This window comes from Falco peregrinus, chromosome 13 (assembly GCF_023634155.1).
Source record: "Falco peregrinus isolate bFalPer1 chromosome 13, bFalPer1.pri, whole genome shotgun sequence".
Taxonomy (NCBI): domain Eukaryota; kingdom Metazoa; phylum Chordata; class Aves; order Falconiformes; family Falconidae; genus Falco; species Falco peregrinus.
This window is the reverse complement of record NC_073733.1, coordinates 21,117,758-21,133,175: the sequence shown is the minus strand read 5'-3', so window position 1 is coordinate 21,133,175 and position 15,418 is coordinate 21,117,758. Positions and strand designations below refer to the sequence as shown.

At 37.4% G+C, this 15,418-nt stretch overlaps 1 protein-coding gene across 4 annotated transcripts in view; it reads left to right on the top strand.

The window, feature by feature from the left end:
* DACH2 (dachshund family transcription factor 2) overlaps positions 1–15,418 on the top strand; it is a 311,011-nt gene that overhangs the window by 240,602 nt on the left and 54,991 nt on the right. For all 4 annotated transcript variants that reach the window (XM_055818287.1, XM_055818286.1, XM_055818285.1 and 1 more), the window contains exons 5-7: positions 678–850; positions 12,416–12,551; positions 14,490–14,570. In XM_055818287.1, the coding sequence (XP_055674262.1) occupies positions 678–850; positions 12,416–12,551; positions 14,490–14,570 (390 nt within the window). The remainder of the gene's footprint in view (positions 1–677; positions 851–12,415; positions 12,552–14,489; positions 14,571–15,418) is intronic.

Genomic DNA, 15,418 nt, shown 5'->3' with positions numbered 1-15,418 from the left:
AATAAATGTTAATGAAACATGAAAATCCAATTTTTGCTAGCAGTAACATCACCTTTTTGGCAATGTCAAGAACTGCAAGTTGGCCCAAATGATTTTCATAGCTTCTTAAGTTGTTTGATATCCATAGCAGAAGACTATTTAAACTCACTTTTTGGAAATTAAAACCTCTGGCAACAATTTTAACCTCTCATTACATGTTCCAGTTCACAGGCTGTATGGTAGTTGAGTAGTGCCTGTAGTCCAGCACACGGCTTCCTGTGTTCAGGTAGTCCTGATAGAAAAATCTAGTCTCAGATTGCTGTGTATGTGGAGGAATCATAGTGAGAGGACTTGGTAGGAGTATATTGTCAGATAAAATTCTTAATAAATTTTAGTCTGATGTGCTGGAAAAACATGCAAATATCTGCATGTTTTGTGCTTTTTTTCTTGGTTGTTCTTAATAGAGAGGTCAATGCAGTTGTATTACTTTAGAGCTGTATTATATGTGTAATACAAACATTACAGCCTTCTCTGCAGTGCAAAGACAATTATTCCCTGTGCAACATTAAAATTATTAACACATAGTAATACTGAGTTTGACTAGTCAATGTTCCAGTAGAATATAGACTCTAAAAATTAAGGTGTTGGGTTATAAAATAAGGGACTGACACGTATAACCTGCCCATGCTCTCTTTTAGGGATAGACCTGCCGTTTATGATGATGCCCCACCCTCTGCTTCCCGTCAGCCTACCTCCCGCTTCGGTTGCAATGGCAATGAATCAGATGAACCACCTCAATACCATAGCTAACATGGCTGCAGCAGCCCAAATGCACAGTCCTCTTTCCAGGGCAGGGGCCTCTGTTATAAAGGTAAGAGTCATCTATGAGACTTCAAAAAATTAGCTTTTTGTGGCTAACAAAATCATTCACAGTGGCTTTCTTAAGGAAGATAACTGAGAGGCAGTGAGCTTGTGCTGCCTATGGCACACCTGGTCTGCTGTTCCTGACAGTGCTTCAGCCTGAGGAAATACCCACGAGTACAGTCAAGAAGTTAAGATGCTCTGCTCTATCTACAAATCTGTAATGTAATTAAAAACAGATACAAACACTCGCTAGAGGCTAGGGGAATAAGCAGTGCTGCATCTGGTAAAGCTCAAAAGCTATTCTAAAATGTTGTTTAAAATCAAACTTAATGTTACACTTAAAAGGGAATGCTATGGAACACAACAGCAACTCCAGGGCAGTGCAATTCCAGAACAAGTTAATAGCAGAGAAAATCATCAGAAGTAGCTTAGTGAGTATAGTCTTTAGTGGCCACACCGAAATTTCCTTCCGGCTGGATAAAACATGTTTATGCTCTGGAAAGGCTTCTTTCTGATAGCCTCTCCAAGCAGGTTGTTAAGAAATTTTTGTGCCTGTGTTGAGAGCTGAAGTCCTGCCACACGCTGAAAAAATATGTCAAGACAAGAAATTTTCAAAGCAGAAGGACATGTGAAAGATTTGTGCCATGGGATTCTCTAAAACACAGTGTGTCCTCTTGGGCAAAAAGGAAAGGTTTTATCAATCTAACTTCTGTGTGTGTTTGCACCCACGTGCACATTTCTGTTGACAAAACAAAATTTTGACAGCTTTGAAAGGTAGTTATTTTAGTCTATTTGTCTTTATTTTTAAATAGATGAATCTGTAGAGCTATCTGTTCTGGAAAGTACATGTCTTTTTTTTATATATTTATGCTCGTTTACATTCACATATCCCCATCATTCTGGAATCCCAAAGTTCTAAGTTACTTTGTTCTAATAATTTGCACTGATTTAATGAACTTGATCTCTCATGTTTTTATTGTAAAACATCTTAATTATAAAATACCATAACTTTATCATTGAGAAAGTTGCTGTTGTCAATATTACAGACTAGCTGTGCAAACAGATTAGTTAGGATTGCCTTGTACTTTCTATTGTCACAGCCTGCCACTGCAGGAATTTCTGTTTCTACATCAAGCAGGGGAAGAAACTAGTAGTTCACATCCACATGTTTATGTTTCATACTTTTATTTACTGATATCAATGTACTTTCAGGGAATAAAGCAAATCTCTTTGGTCATGTTACAATAGCATAATATATTACATGTCTCTGTTGCTGGGGTTCTGGAGGTCTTCGTTTTCCTTCTGATCTTCGTCCTGGCCCTGAGCATCTCCAAAATTGCCTCAGTTTGTTTTTCTTCTTCGCTGACAGTCCACTTCCAAATTAGGCCAAACGTTGTTCTTAATACTTTGAATATTTTTTTTTTAATATTTTGTCTTCTTGGATTCTGGGAGGCTGATAAAATTCGGGGGGTGGGCGTTCCCCAGTTAGAGACTATTTAGGATTAAGATCTATGAAAACTTCTCCTTATTAGTTAGTGTGTCAGCACAGTTTTTGACTGGGTGGGGGAAACATGCGATCTCTGATGTCCAGCTATCCATTAGTTAATGCAAGTCACTGAATTGTTAGAAATTAATTGAGGTTACATTCATTTCACTTCATAACCTTTTCTTTAACTGTTCAGAGACCTCTTGAGAAAACTGTAACTTAAATACAGCAGTGGAATATTTGTAGCAGCAAGTAGACTGCGTAAACTTTGATTATATATTAATTGCTGTCAGTATGTCAAAATGCAGATTAAATATGTATTTGTAAACAATGCTAGCTCTTCATAATATAAACTACACTTTTTGCAAGCAGTTAGGTTTAAGGATGCTCTTTAGCAGGCCCTTGCTGATGCTAGTTACTCATTTACAGCTATTTTTTCCCCAACACCTGGACTAGAGTATACACAATCTCTCCACAGCAACAGTAGGTCTCACCAGCACTCTAGTGGGAGTTACTTCCTCTACGTGATGTAGAGGAAAATACACCAGTAGCTAATGTGACAGAGGTAAAGTGTGCATCCATTGCTGTGTTACTCTCACCTGTCAAGTGATGCTGCATCTTTCTCTCATTTGTTCCGAGTGCTGAAACTGTAGATGAATTTTATTACAGTGAGGCTCCTTTTTGTCCTTTCCTTCCCTTATGTACAATCATCTAGCTCTGAATGACGATGAATTAAGATGAAATCCTTCTACAAAAAAACATGTAAAATAAAAGCAATGCTGCAGTTGTTATCTGTCAGCAGTATTGCTTTTATTATTTAATAAGTACAAAAAATGAGCAGTTTTAGATAGGCTGCAATTCCAGCATCGTCGCTGCTTAAAATGGGAGAAACGAATCAAATGTATTGAGTATGTATCTGTTTCCGTGCTCTGACTAAAATACCACTTGGCCTGTTTTCTATAGGTGTGAGAATCAGCTGCTTTATAAAGGTTTTGAATGAAGTCATTATGCTTTTTATATCACGTTTGCCATTTAGAAGTAAGCTGTTCTACCAAGATATGCATGATCAGCAAAGTTAACATTTAGTGCTCCAGAAAGAAATGTCATAACTATGAAACTTGATTTCTTCCTGACAGGAACACTATAAATTAGGCAGGCACAATGGCCAGGCTCACAAAACCTTCTTAGCTGTCTATAATATGATCTGATGTGATTATAGCAGCACCCGCTAGCAGTACTATAGCTACGGTTCTGACAGTACCCCTGTAATAAATCCAGTCTTTCAGGGATTTACTGCACATCTGAAAGAGCTTGCTGCGTTTCAAACTTGGCTCAAATGGTTCTGAAGAATCTGTATAATTGAGGATCTTATATGGCAAAACCAAAATTTGACAGAGCACTGACTTCACCACCCTCTCTCTTCTTGTATCTACTTTCCCGTTTGTTCTTTTTTTCCAGAGCTATTCTTCAGCTGGATGAGCTCTGCAGCCCAGCTGCTGACCTAGGTGTAGGATGCTTTGCCAGCCTGGTCTTGAGGACCAGTCTGGGGTCAAACTTAGCCTGAAGTACACTTGAGCCATGGTTTAGGCTAGCAACAGTAGTGAATAAGTGTAGTAGCTTACAGTCATCCAGCAGTTTTGTTCCTGAAACTCAGAAAGGGCTACTCAGCAACGGTATTTTCAGGTCTTCAGAGGTGATGTTTGGATGGGCTCTCTGTACAAAAGAGAAAGGATTTTTCACTGAGGTTCATAGAACAACCCAACTCCAGAGAGCAGTAACTACGTAACGTTAAGATTTTTGGTTTACGGTGGACCTGTAATGAATGACTAATTATGTAACAAATGACTATAACTGTTAATATGCATTGACAACATATTATACAGTTTATCATAAAGGGGCTGCTAAGATGTATGCTGAGAACACAGATTTAGGAGAATGCTGAAAACACACCTAAATCTTAACAGATCTTTTAAATTCAGTTGGGTCCAAAGGAGTTGAGATGTGACAGCACATAACATGGATGGCAAATACATGAAGAGGTGTCACAGGAAAAATGGGAACAGCTCTTCCATTCACTGACAGTACTTTTGAGCCTCGGAATCAGACCGTGCCCATATAACCACTCTCTATCCATAGTGGAATGAGGTCTCAAGCTGTGGATCCTCAAGCTACGTACAGTAAAGGCCCCAGGAGCGTTACGGTAGTGTCATGAAGCCTAAAGTCTCAGTTTATACAGGTTAAGCTGAAGGGGCTTGTATGAATAAAAAGATATTTTAGCTTACACAACTTCAGCCAAAAAGCAGGGAGGGCACAGGGAGAGGTTTGGGATAAGGACGTATAAGGACGGCTGGCAAGAGGCAAGTTTCTGGAGCTGTGACTATGTAAATCTGTGTGTATTCACTGAAAGGCCACTTTCCCAGATGACCTTTGAAACAGGTTAGTGGGAGATACAGTGGTTAGGGTGGGCTTGAAACTGGGGGAACCAAATCCGGAAAAGGGGCCTTAAGCTGCTCCTGTTTGTGTTAGATATCAAAAGAGTACTGAGAGTGAAGAGGCAGAAATTTGTCCCAGAGATTTGAGAGGCTCTTCTACTCTTTTCTCCCAGGTTTTCCTTGGTTCTTGTTCTATTCACCCCACATATTTTGCACTTCCCTTGCTCCTCTTGCTCATGTCTCACCCTTCCTCCTCCCATCTCTCCTCCTCCTCGTTCTCTCTCCCTTTCCTTCTGGCTCTCTTAACAGCCTCTTCTGAGCCGCTGAGAGATGTGCTTCTCCTGAGTAGGAGTATTTCTGCAAATTGGTTTCCTGCTGTCCATTTTTCTTTTGTCATCATTCCCTTACACTTGCTGTATTCGTACTTTTCTCTTACCCTTTCTGCTGTTATCCTGGTCCCAACTAGGAATAAATGGTGCATTTGTTGAATGCAGCTAGAAGACGCAGATAAAAAAAAGTTTAAATGTAATTGAAATGCTTTGTTAAAAAAAATCAAAAGAAAGCATTTTTATTTTTTATTTAAAATCACATTTCTTTCAGAATTTCACCCCAATGTACTTCAGAAACAAATCAACCCCCACCCCGTCCTCCCCCCAGCGTGCGCGCGTGCGCACACACACACATACCCCCCCAAAAAAGACATTTTAGGTGAAATTCAATGTTGTGTTTTGGTAGGGAAACTGAAATCTTGTACTTCACATCAACCCTACACAATTTCCATCTGAGTATTTTGGTCTACTGATAAACAGAACAAAGCACTATTTATACAGTGTGATCTAGACATGCAGTAGAGATTTTTGAGTCTCCTTTTGTTTGTGTTCTGTTCTTCTCCTGATTTTGTGAAATTGTTAAAGCGTTTGTAAAGGATGTATATGACATGATTTTAAATTCCCTAAAGAGAATACAGATGGGCTGTGTAATTATTGCTGAGAGGTGCTATTTTCTGTGTGCTGTACAACTCACATTCATAATATTTACCTGACAGCCAGGAAAATGTGGAGATCTCAGAATACTCTGAAACAATTCAATATAAAAATATTTCTCATTACAGAATTTATAACATATTTAATTTCATATCTCTCTGTGCATTCAGTTCATTCTGAATTGCTTTCAGTGTATTACAACATTTATAAAATAAAACTTCCATAAAATTTGTTATTTTTCTCCTTATTAGATTCATTCTGTCCTGTTCCATAGCATGTTCATTGCTGGCAGCTTCTTGCTGAAATGGGTACCAGAGTATGTTGGAGTGACATGTGAGACATAGTAGTGAATTTGCTTCTTAGAGGGCTAATTTTTCTGGCTCTGTCTGTAGCGAACAAGGAGTGAGTGTGCAGGTTTGTATCTTTTTATTCACTGATACAAGGAAACTACTGTGTTGGGAGGTGTTCAGGTCCCTACAAATTGTATGAAATCTCCTTCTCATTTCTCCTCCTTTTAAGGGAGGCATATCCCTCTCCCTGCAATGCCAAGAATGAGTTACTTCTTAACACCAAGACACCTAGTTGCTAGGCTAAAGAATAAGTGATGAATACTTATTTTAAACTTGCAAGTAGAAAAAAATATGGTAGGAAGCATCTCTTTTGCAGAGCTTGCAAGGAAATATTGTTAGGCCAAGCACATACTAGCTTTTAGTTCTGGCTCAGGTCTTTTTAATATTGGCTTAGTCATTTGCATTTGTATTTAATAACTAATATAGCTATAACATAGATTAGATACATCATTATCATCATTAGTCCTGAGAGTGCCTTTCTTTCATTCAATAGCAGCACTGGGTGAAACAATTCATAGGAGCGGTGCAAGTAGAAAGTTTTCACTGCAAAATTCTTTCCAATTTTAGTCAATATGATGCTTTCAGATTCAAAGTGAAATGTAAAGGTAAAATCTTAATATACAAGTGAAGGTTGCCATAGTTTTCACAGTGACTGCTAATTTAAGAAATGGTAAAGAAGGAAGCTCTTGTTTGGCTGTTTACCAATACCATCTGATGAGCTGCGCTTTTCTGTTTGGCTGAGCAGCTGGCAATTAATGAATTGATAGGAAGTAGTCACAAGGTAATGGAATTACCAAGTGAACATCTGGTATTAAAAATCAGTAAACGTAGAAGAGGTTTTATGATTGCTTAAATTTGGTGGGAAGATAACTGCCAGTTGACTACAACTGAAATAACTATATGTGCACAGTGATAAAAAATGCTTTTTAAATGGCAAAGTACGTATTTTAAGTGAATGACTTCCCGATACACTGCAAAAGATGAATGGGATCCAGCTGGCTTTCAGACATACAGATCCTATCTTAGTTTTTAGACCAGCTGTTTACCTTCCTCATCTCCAGTTCTTACAGGAATTGGAGATACTATAGGTAGGTCAGAAGACCAACAAGTCACCCATGCTTTTTGTGTGTGCCCGTTTCCAGACTGAGCTGATTCAAAATATAAACCTTACCACTGTCCTCTTGCTCAGAATGGTAACTCTAACCATCATATTTCTTGTTGGCCACTGTCTGACATCATTTCAGGTGTAACGCAGCTCATGCTTGCTGTGTCAGAATGATTCTTTTTCTTTGAAAAGCCTAAATAGCAATTACATATTGTTTTTCTCAATAATGCATTAGTTAAGGACTGTAAATTTTAGAACACTATTAAAAATGTTGTTGTTATTAGAATTCAAATAGTATCAACTAAGGTCAATTGGAAAGATATGTGTGTCGTCTTATTAACCAAAAAAAAAAAAAGAGTTAGCAATTCAGTTCTTTCCTAACTGAAATTGTGTTAACTTTTCTTATTCTTCTCTTATATTGATGATGGAATTCACCCAGGGAGATATGAGCAGTGATATCACAGGCACGAAGCTGTGGTAGTTTTGGCTAGCAGGTGAGGACGTCTGCAGCCAGTCTGCTGGCTGACTGCTCCTGGCTTCACAGACCCCTCCAGAGAAATGAGACTCAGCTTTCTAGATATTTCTTTTTTTAATGTGTAGTCCATTTTGAGAATAGTGATTTGGCAATCACTATTGGGATATCACTATACTGGGAGATCGAGTTCTGGCACAATAATCATTCTAGTGGGGAACTAGTGTGCGAATTAATGTTGGAGAATTTATTCTGCCGGAGCCTGTGGAACTCTGTTTTTCCAACATGGTCCTCAACTCTGAATCTTTCTTACAATGGTTGAAAACTCAAAGACAGCAGAATCCCCATTTTTCCTTCCTTTCCATTTCATTAGCGAGGTCTGGTGAATTCCAGCTCTTCCGCCGCTGTAGAGCCCTGTAGAGTACAGAAGTAGCACCTCAGTTAAATATGAAATATGAAGATAAATGTCTGAATAAAATATCCGGGACTCAGAAAAACTTCCAAAACCTGCTTGTCAGCAGTGAAATGCCATTAAATCCTCTAGGAACTCATTAATAGATTAACATTTGGAAGAGTAATTACAGCTACATTGGAACTAGGAATAAGAAAAAATAAAGGGAAATCCAGCAACATCATTTCTCTAAAGTCTTGACACAAAATGAAGATCAATACTATAAAAAAATCAGAGGTTAGGAATTAAAGTCAAAATGATTATGTCAAAAATAGGTAAGCTGTTCATATATATTTCAGATAAAAGTAGTGTGGATACAACTGTTACGTAGTGTTTCATATTATTTGTGTGGAATACTGCCTCACAGGGAATAGAAAAAGGATACTGAGGTGAAATCAAGGATGTATCTGGAAATTGGGTGAGTTGATGACTTCAGTGCCATTAACGTAAATCACAACTAAAATTAACAATGTCAAGCTTTGTAGCTACATTTTCTGAGCCACAGCAAGACACCAATCTTTAGTAAGACAAATATATTGCCCTTCAAAAGGATTAAATACTGCAAAAGTCTTTTTTGAGAATTTATGTTACAGCTCTGTAAAGGAAAGAGAAAAGGTAAGATAAAGTAGGTACTATAGTTGGATAAATAGGTGAGATCTTGAGGAATGTTTTCATTTTTCATAAAATTCTCCCAATCTGTAATTTTAAAATATATAATTCATTACATCATAACCTGGAATATGAATCTTGCAAATTTACAAATAAGAAGAAGTACAAATGGAGAAAACATGACTTCATTTAGAAATGCTTCTCTCTTACTGTGAGTATACCCACTGTAGAACCAGGCTGCACAGCAGTGTGCTGGTGGGAACCGAGCTGTTTTCAAAAGGCAAAAAAATGAATTATATGAAAAGTAACAAGGTTGTAAATACATAGATGACAAATAAAATGAAGTCATCAATGTGTAAAAAAATGTTAAGGATTTAGACTTGCGATTTTCCTATTTAAATGCCCTCATTGGTTTGTTACAAATAATGTTAACCCTGTGTTTGGAAAATGGTGAGGACATTATCACTTGTGTTCTCATTTGTAATGAAAAAGATTAACTTGCTGTGAAATTTTAACTAGGCTGAGACACAACAGTAGCTACCTAATGAACCAGAGCACATTGCTGTTAAGTAGCTAAATAGATGCATACTGATTACAGGACTGAAAAATGGATCTGTTTACTTGCAAAAAAAAGAGTCTGATCATAGTGTTAGTTATTATAGTAGGGGAAATTCAGCATCACATTTCCACACAAACATTTAGAAATAGACAATTTCTCAATCCATATGCAGTCTTACATGATGGTACTCTATCCTCATTTGTCGTATGTATCATACAGAGAAAATGTCAGCTTGTAGGGAAAACTGTATCTTCCCAGTACATGTAAATTTTTGTAACTGGTAACATGTTAGATGACATAATCAACTGATTCTCTTAGAAAGTGATTCACTGTGTGATTAAGAGTGACATTATTATTTGACACTTTTATTTCTGCCTGAAGATTTCAAGCCAAGACCCTGAGTTTGAAGGCAAATTACTTGAAGCAGAGATTGTTTTATAGCAAGAGACAATGGGAAATGCAGTTACCAGAAGGAGCTCGAATACTTTGCTTTTCCAAATCATCAGCTTTTGAATTACTCAAATAACTCCCATTTAAGATGACATATATGGTTGTTTGTGTGATATCTAAGTGTTAATTCATAGTCATATTTGTTCATAGGGGTTTTTTTGCAGAACAGTTGGCATGTCCTCTCCTTGGCTATTCATTTTCATGGTTGCAATAGACAATGAAATTTACTTAAACTATGTACTCTTCTGTAAAACTAATCATTTCAAAGTGATATCTTAATTGTAAATTGAGTACTCTTTGTGGTAAAAAGAGAGGAAATAGTGCCAAAGAGGACTGTTAAAATTGATATCCAGGAAAATAAAACTACAGTCAGAGTTGTAGCCTGTTAGCAGTAACCTATTTGGAAGCTATTATTTACACAAAGGTAAAAGATATATAGTATTTAAGAGCTTAGGATTGCATGTATGTGATTCATCATTTATTTAGGAGAATACTTTTTGGGGTAAGAATGTGACTTTTAAGAGCAACTTGATAAGCAGCCCCTCCAGAGAGTAAGTCTTGATTCTTTTACTTTCCCACTCATCTCAGCAACCTATAAAACCGCTCTTCTGGAGGCCGAGAGGAAAACAGGAGATTTTTAAGATCAGTGACTTTGACTGTTTTCCCCCAGAATTTGAAAACTTGTTTGTTTAAAACCATTCAGCTTTCAAAATTTTAGGAACTTGTGACTCAACAGAATAATTTTGTATCTAGTAAAACTTCAGAAACATTTTTAATTAGCATTAAAAAATACTGCAGTTAGAAGTCTTCCTTTAAGATTTATTCATTATTGTATGTTCATTAAATAACAGATAATTAGTCAAAACAGACCCATTGAGGATTAGCAGCTATGTAATAGATACACATCTGTTACATGATTTTGAGGCTCAGTTGTTATTTAATGTACAATAACTATCCTGTTAACAACACATTCAGTGCTACATTTTCAGCTGGTGTGATTGGAATAGGCAAAAGCTGCCCCTTGCTATTAGGAGGATCCTATCTCACATTCCCTTTGCATCAATCTCAAATGCATCTGTAAATATGAAGACGAGTGTGGTTTAGAGAGATGGTTTTAATGGGTAACAGAATATTCTTAAAATGTCGATCTTGCTGCCAGTGTTATTAATGAATTGCCTCAATAGTTTATGAGCAGAAGCTATTGTGCTAGCTATTTATAATGGAAAAACTATTAGAATATACCATTCTCTTCCTAAAGTTGTATTATTGATTTAGGATACTGTCTAGCAAAAGCTGCATAAAAAGTTTGGATGCTATTGAGTTTATTTTCAAAAGCGCATGGTAAATTGCCATGAAGTGGCCAGATTGGATGCTTTTAATGAAAAATCTTTGAGAATACATTAGAAAGGCAGAAAAAATGCAAAGTTCCTTGGAGACAGCTTCCTCGGATTACACCGTAATTGTGTTTTTTTTAATGAGGTGGGGGCACAAGGATCTCCCTTTTTAAGAAAAGAAAGTAATATTTCAGTTCTGAGTTTCCAGGGGAACAGATGATTGCTAGAGATAAGGGTAACTCCAAAGATGCAGTTTCTGGAATTCTGTAAATTCAAGCATCTCCTCATTAGTGTCTCTCCCTTGGAACTACACCGTCAAGGACTTGTAACAGGATTTAAAATATGAAAGGGACTTTAAGATAAGAATATCTAGAGTATCTGAGGCCATGATCTGTCCCTTACAAGAGTCTCATTTTTTCTTGGTCCTGGGAATGAGAATGAAGGGTACTGGGATTTTTAATTAATTCAGAAAAATTATGTATGTGGAAGGACTGGGTTGGAGGGGATGTCAGGTGGTCATATAATCTCTTGCCTTCCTCAAGACAGGTTGAATTACTTCTTACATCGTGCTTGTCTAACGTGTTGCTAAAGATTTTTACTAACAAGAATTCCATGTCATCTTCAGGCAATCTGCGATTATGCATACAGAGAACTGCAGAATTCCAATTTGCTAATTTTTTATAATTTCTTACTCTTTTTCTTCTCCTTACCTAAAATGCTATGTATATTTAAATTAAAGGCTAATATCGAAGTTTCATGTGCAGCTGTACACATAAGAATTTGCAACCATTCTTCCTTTAGTTAGCCAGTGGTGCTTTTCATGCAAAAGCAAAGTTTGTACCAGTGCCACAGCTTTTAAAATTTGTCTGGGCAGTACCCTGAGAAGATATTGATGTAATTTATGCAGGTGCACATTCTACCGAGTTTACAAATCTGACTGCATTTAGTGACAGTTCAGTCCAAATTGGAACAGCTCTGAAATGTGATACATGTATGTCAACTTTACTGTCTGTAGATTAAAAGTAGTTTGTGGAAAGAACAGGGATGAACTTTCTTTACGTTCCTGTGTGTGAAAAAATTAGAAATGAAAAAGTTATTAAAAAAAAAAAAAAAAAGGTGGCCAATGCTATGTCAAGACACAAGGGATGAAAAGCTGTGCCCCAGTACATTGCGTGCAGAAGGCTGTACTCTGGGTGTAGGGGATTATACTGCTCTTCCACAGTCTGTGTGTCTCAGAAAGGCCATTTGTTAACGCTGCTTTAGCCAACCTCATGTTTTCCTTGAACTTCAGTGAAGTTTGTGAATCAAATTGCACAGACCTTGTTTTATTTCTGTTTCAAGGAAAGGATTCAAGACAGCCCTTCTCCAGCTCCGTCCCTAGAAGACAGTCAGCGGCCCGGGAGCCATGCTTCCTCCCATCAGAGCAGCAGCGTGTCCAGCTCACCATCCCAGTTGGACAACACACCAGACAGAATTGGTTAGTGCTCTGCAGCCTGACACCTCCTCACAGTTACTGACCTTTAGAATTCTAGAAGTTTGTTGAGGCAAATATTTCTTTGCTGGGAAACTCAGGAAAGCACTCACTTGCTAAAAATACCCAGAAAGTTCATCACTGTCGTTGGTTTTATTAGGTTCATCACTATGCAGAGCCCAGCCCTTCAGATTCATTCTGTGCCAGCATCCACCCACGCACAGAAGGTACCACCCCTTCTCTGGTACAACCAGCTTGTCTTGGATGCTGGAGTAAGAAGGTGCCTCTGAAGGCACCTGGAATTGAAAAATGCCAGATACCTTTTTCTTTGTATGTATGTCAGGAAAGTCACAGGTTATATGATGGCTTCTCCATTCCAAAAACCTCCTCATGCCCACACATTGCCTCATCACCACGAGGCTGAGGGCTTTGAGATTTTTTTGTCTCTTCACCACAGCTTTCACAGCCTGTACATTATTGATCTTGTGTTTAAAATGCTAATTCTGTCTAGAGGAAGTTCAGATCCTATTCTTGGTGCTTCCAAGAGGGATCTAGGGCAAGTCAATTAACATCTTTTCACATCGGTGTATGTCAACACTGTTGTCTTCGCAGTGACTGAAGCCCAGGCAGGCATTACTGAGCTAGATTTAAATTACGGAACCAATGCAGTCCGTGTTAGTCAGTGTAGACTTCACTCCCACCAAATAACTGCTCAGCTGCTCGCTGGGATTTTGCAGTTTTGACTCTGGTCCGTGCAGCAGCATTGTGGCACCACACAGCACAGCAGGCTTTACACAAACTAGTCCACAGACCCTGAACCACATTGCATAAACATATGCACAGACAGGGCAGAGCCTAGAAAGTAGATTCCCCTCAGCTTTTTCATATGTAAAATAGGGCTAGAAATACACAGGGCAAGAAATGTAACTTGCTATCACAACAGTGAAAAAGGGACTTGTGTTCTCACTGAAGCTTCTGAAAGTACTGTCGCTTGCTCTATTAGTAATAGCTGTAAGCTATATAATATAAGCTTGTAATATAAGTGATCTAATAAGTATCACACACTGCAAGCCTCTGGGCACTAGAAATGGTGCTGAAAGTTTTTTAAAGAAGGCTAGGTTTTATTCATGTTGAACCAAACATTTCTCTATGTTGAAGTCTGATGCTTGCTGTTGTAGAGATACATACATATACTTTGTATCCATATATATTTATATTTTAATTTTGCGATTTAAAAAAAAACCAACCAAAACTTCCCCTATAATATAGTAATGAACCTTTAACAAGTGTCTTCACTGGAATAACTTTAAATTATGTAATTGGTTAATTGCAGACAAGGAAATGTTTTAATCAAATAAGAACAAAGAAAATGGGCATCCTGAAAAATGAAATCCAGAAATCCTGAAAAACAGGCGTAATAAACTTAACACTGATTTTGCAGGTGTTAAGTAAAGGATTTTTTTCAGCACTACAGTGTATTGTTTTTTTGCTGTCATGTATGAATTTGGGTTACTCTTTGTCAATTTGTATTTTTTATTAAGCTTTCTGCTTTATAGATAATTACTAATACTTAAATCCTTAAATGTATTTTTCCCCAAAATGATGTCTGGGAAGTACTTTTCTAATTAGTTAATTTGAACATTTCATGAGAAATCACGTTCATCTCAGTAGTAATTTGGGTTCTATCTTGGTATCTTTTTTAATCAACTTGCGCAAATTTGCTTGTGCTGCATATTTTACTTGGCTCTAAGTGTTGAATTGGGACAGTGAAATGGTTGATGATGGACAATAAAAATAGTCAATTGCTTTAGAACCTATATAGTATGAATAAATGTTAAAATACCAAAATATTGACAAAGAGGAAATATAATGTAATGTTTTCCTCTCTTCGGACATTTTTTTACTGATCGTGTTACATTGCTCTGCACTCTTGATTTTTTTTAGCTATGCTGACCAACAGCAGGGAAGGAGAACTCATTGATCAAGAAACTGGGACCAGCCTAAAAAAAATACAAAAGGAGAAAGGTAAAACTACAGACTGTTTTCCATCTCAGGCATTTAATTACACGTATTAGGTATTTTATTCCTTTTTCTAGTATTCTGCATAGCAGTGGCATTATATTATGAATTTAAGAGAGCTAAGTGCCTAATTGTGATGAGTAATGTATCCAGTGAATTTACATGACATTCTTCTTAGGAAGTGTAAACAATCAGATCTTTGCTTCTCGCTGTTTATATAGTATGGTGCTAGTATTTTGCTGGTCTTTTGGCTCAATTATTTATGAAGTTCCTAGCAAATATTTGATTAGTCACATGGTATTGTTTCTTTGCCTCCAGGGGATGTGTGTGCAGACCAATGCTGGTACGTAGGTGAGGGAAATAAGCCATTTTTTGTATTTAATAATATTATATTACCTCACAAGAGAGAGGTAGCAAGGCAGAAGTGATGTCTGGCCTGTAATGCCTGGCCTGTAGGCAGGGAGGTGCCTCCTCTGCTCACTTCTCCCTGCAGTGGCTGGTGGGTACCGGAGAAAGCAAATACGCTGGGGTGTGCAGGTTCACCGGGGGTGTTTTCGTGGTATCCCTGGCTGCACATTGAAGAAGAAGAAAGAGCAGAAGCCTTTTTGTTTCCTTGCAAATAGAATAAAAAATAAATCATATTGATAGGTGAGAGGTTTATTCTGGCAGCACATACAGAAAGCACCATATAATATGCGTGCCTGGAAAAAAAGAAGATGGGATATAGTTAAAGAAATAAAAGAAGATGGGATATAGTTAAAGAAATAAAAGAAAACTTAAGGTAAGTGAATACTGGAAAAGTACCACAAAGGCATTTACTGAAGGAGATATTAAGGTTTCAGAGTGAAAAAGAT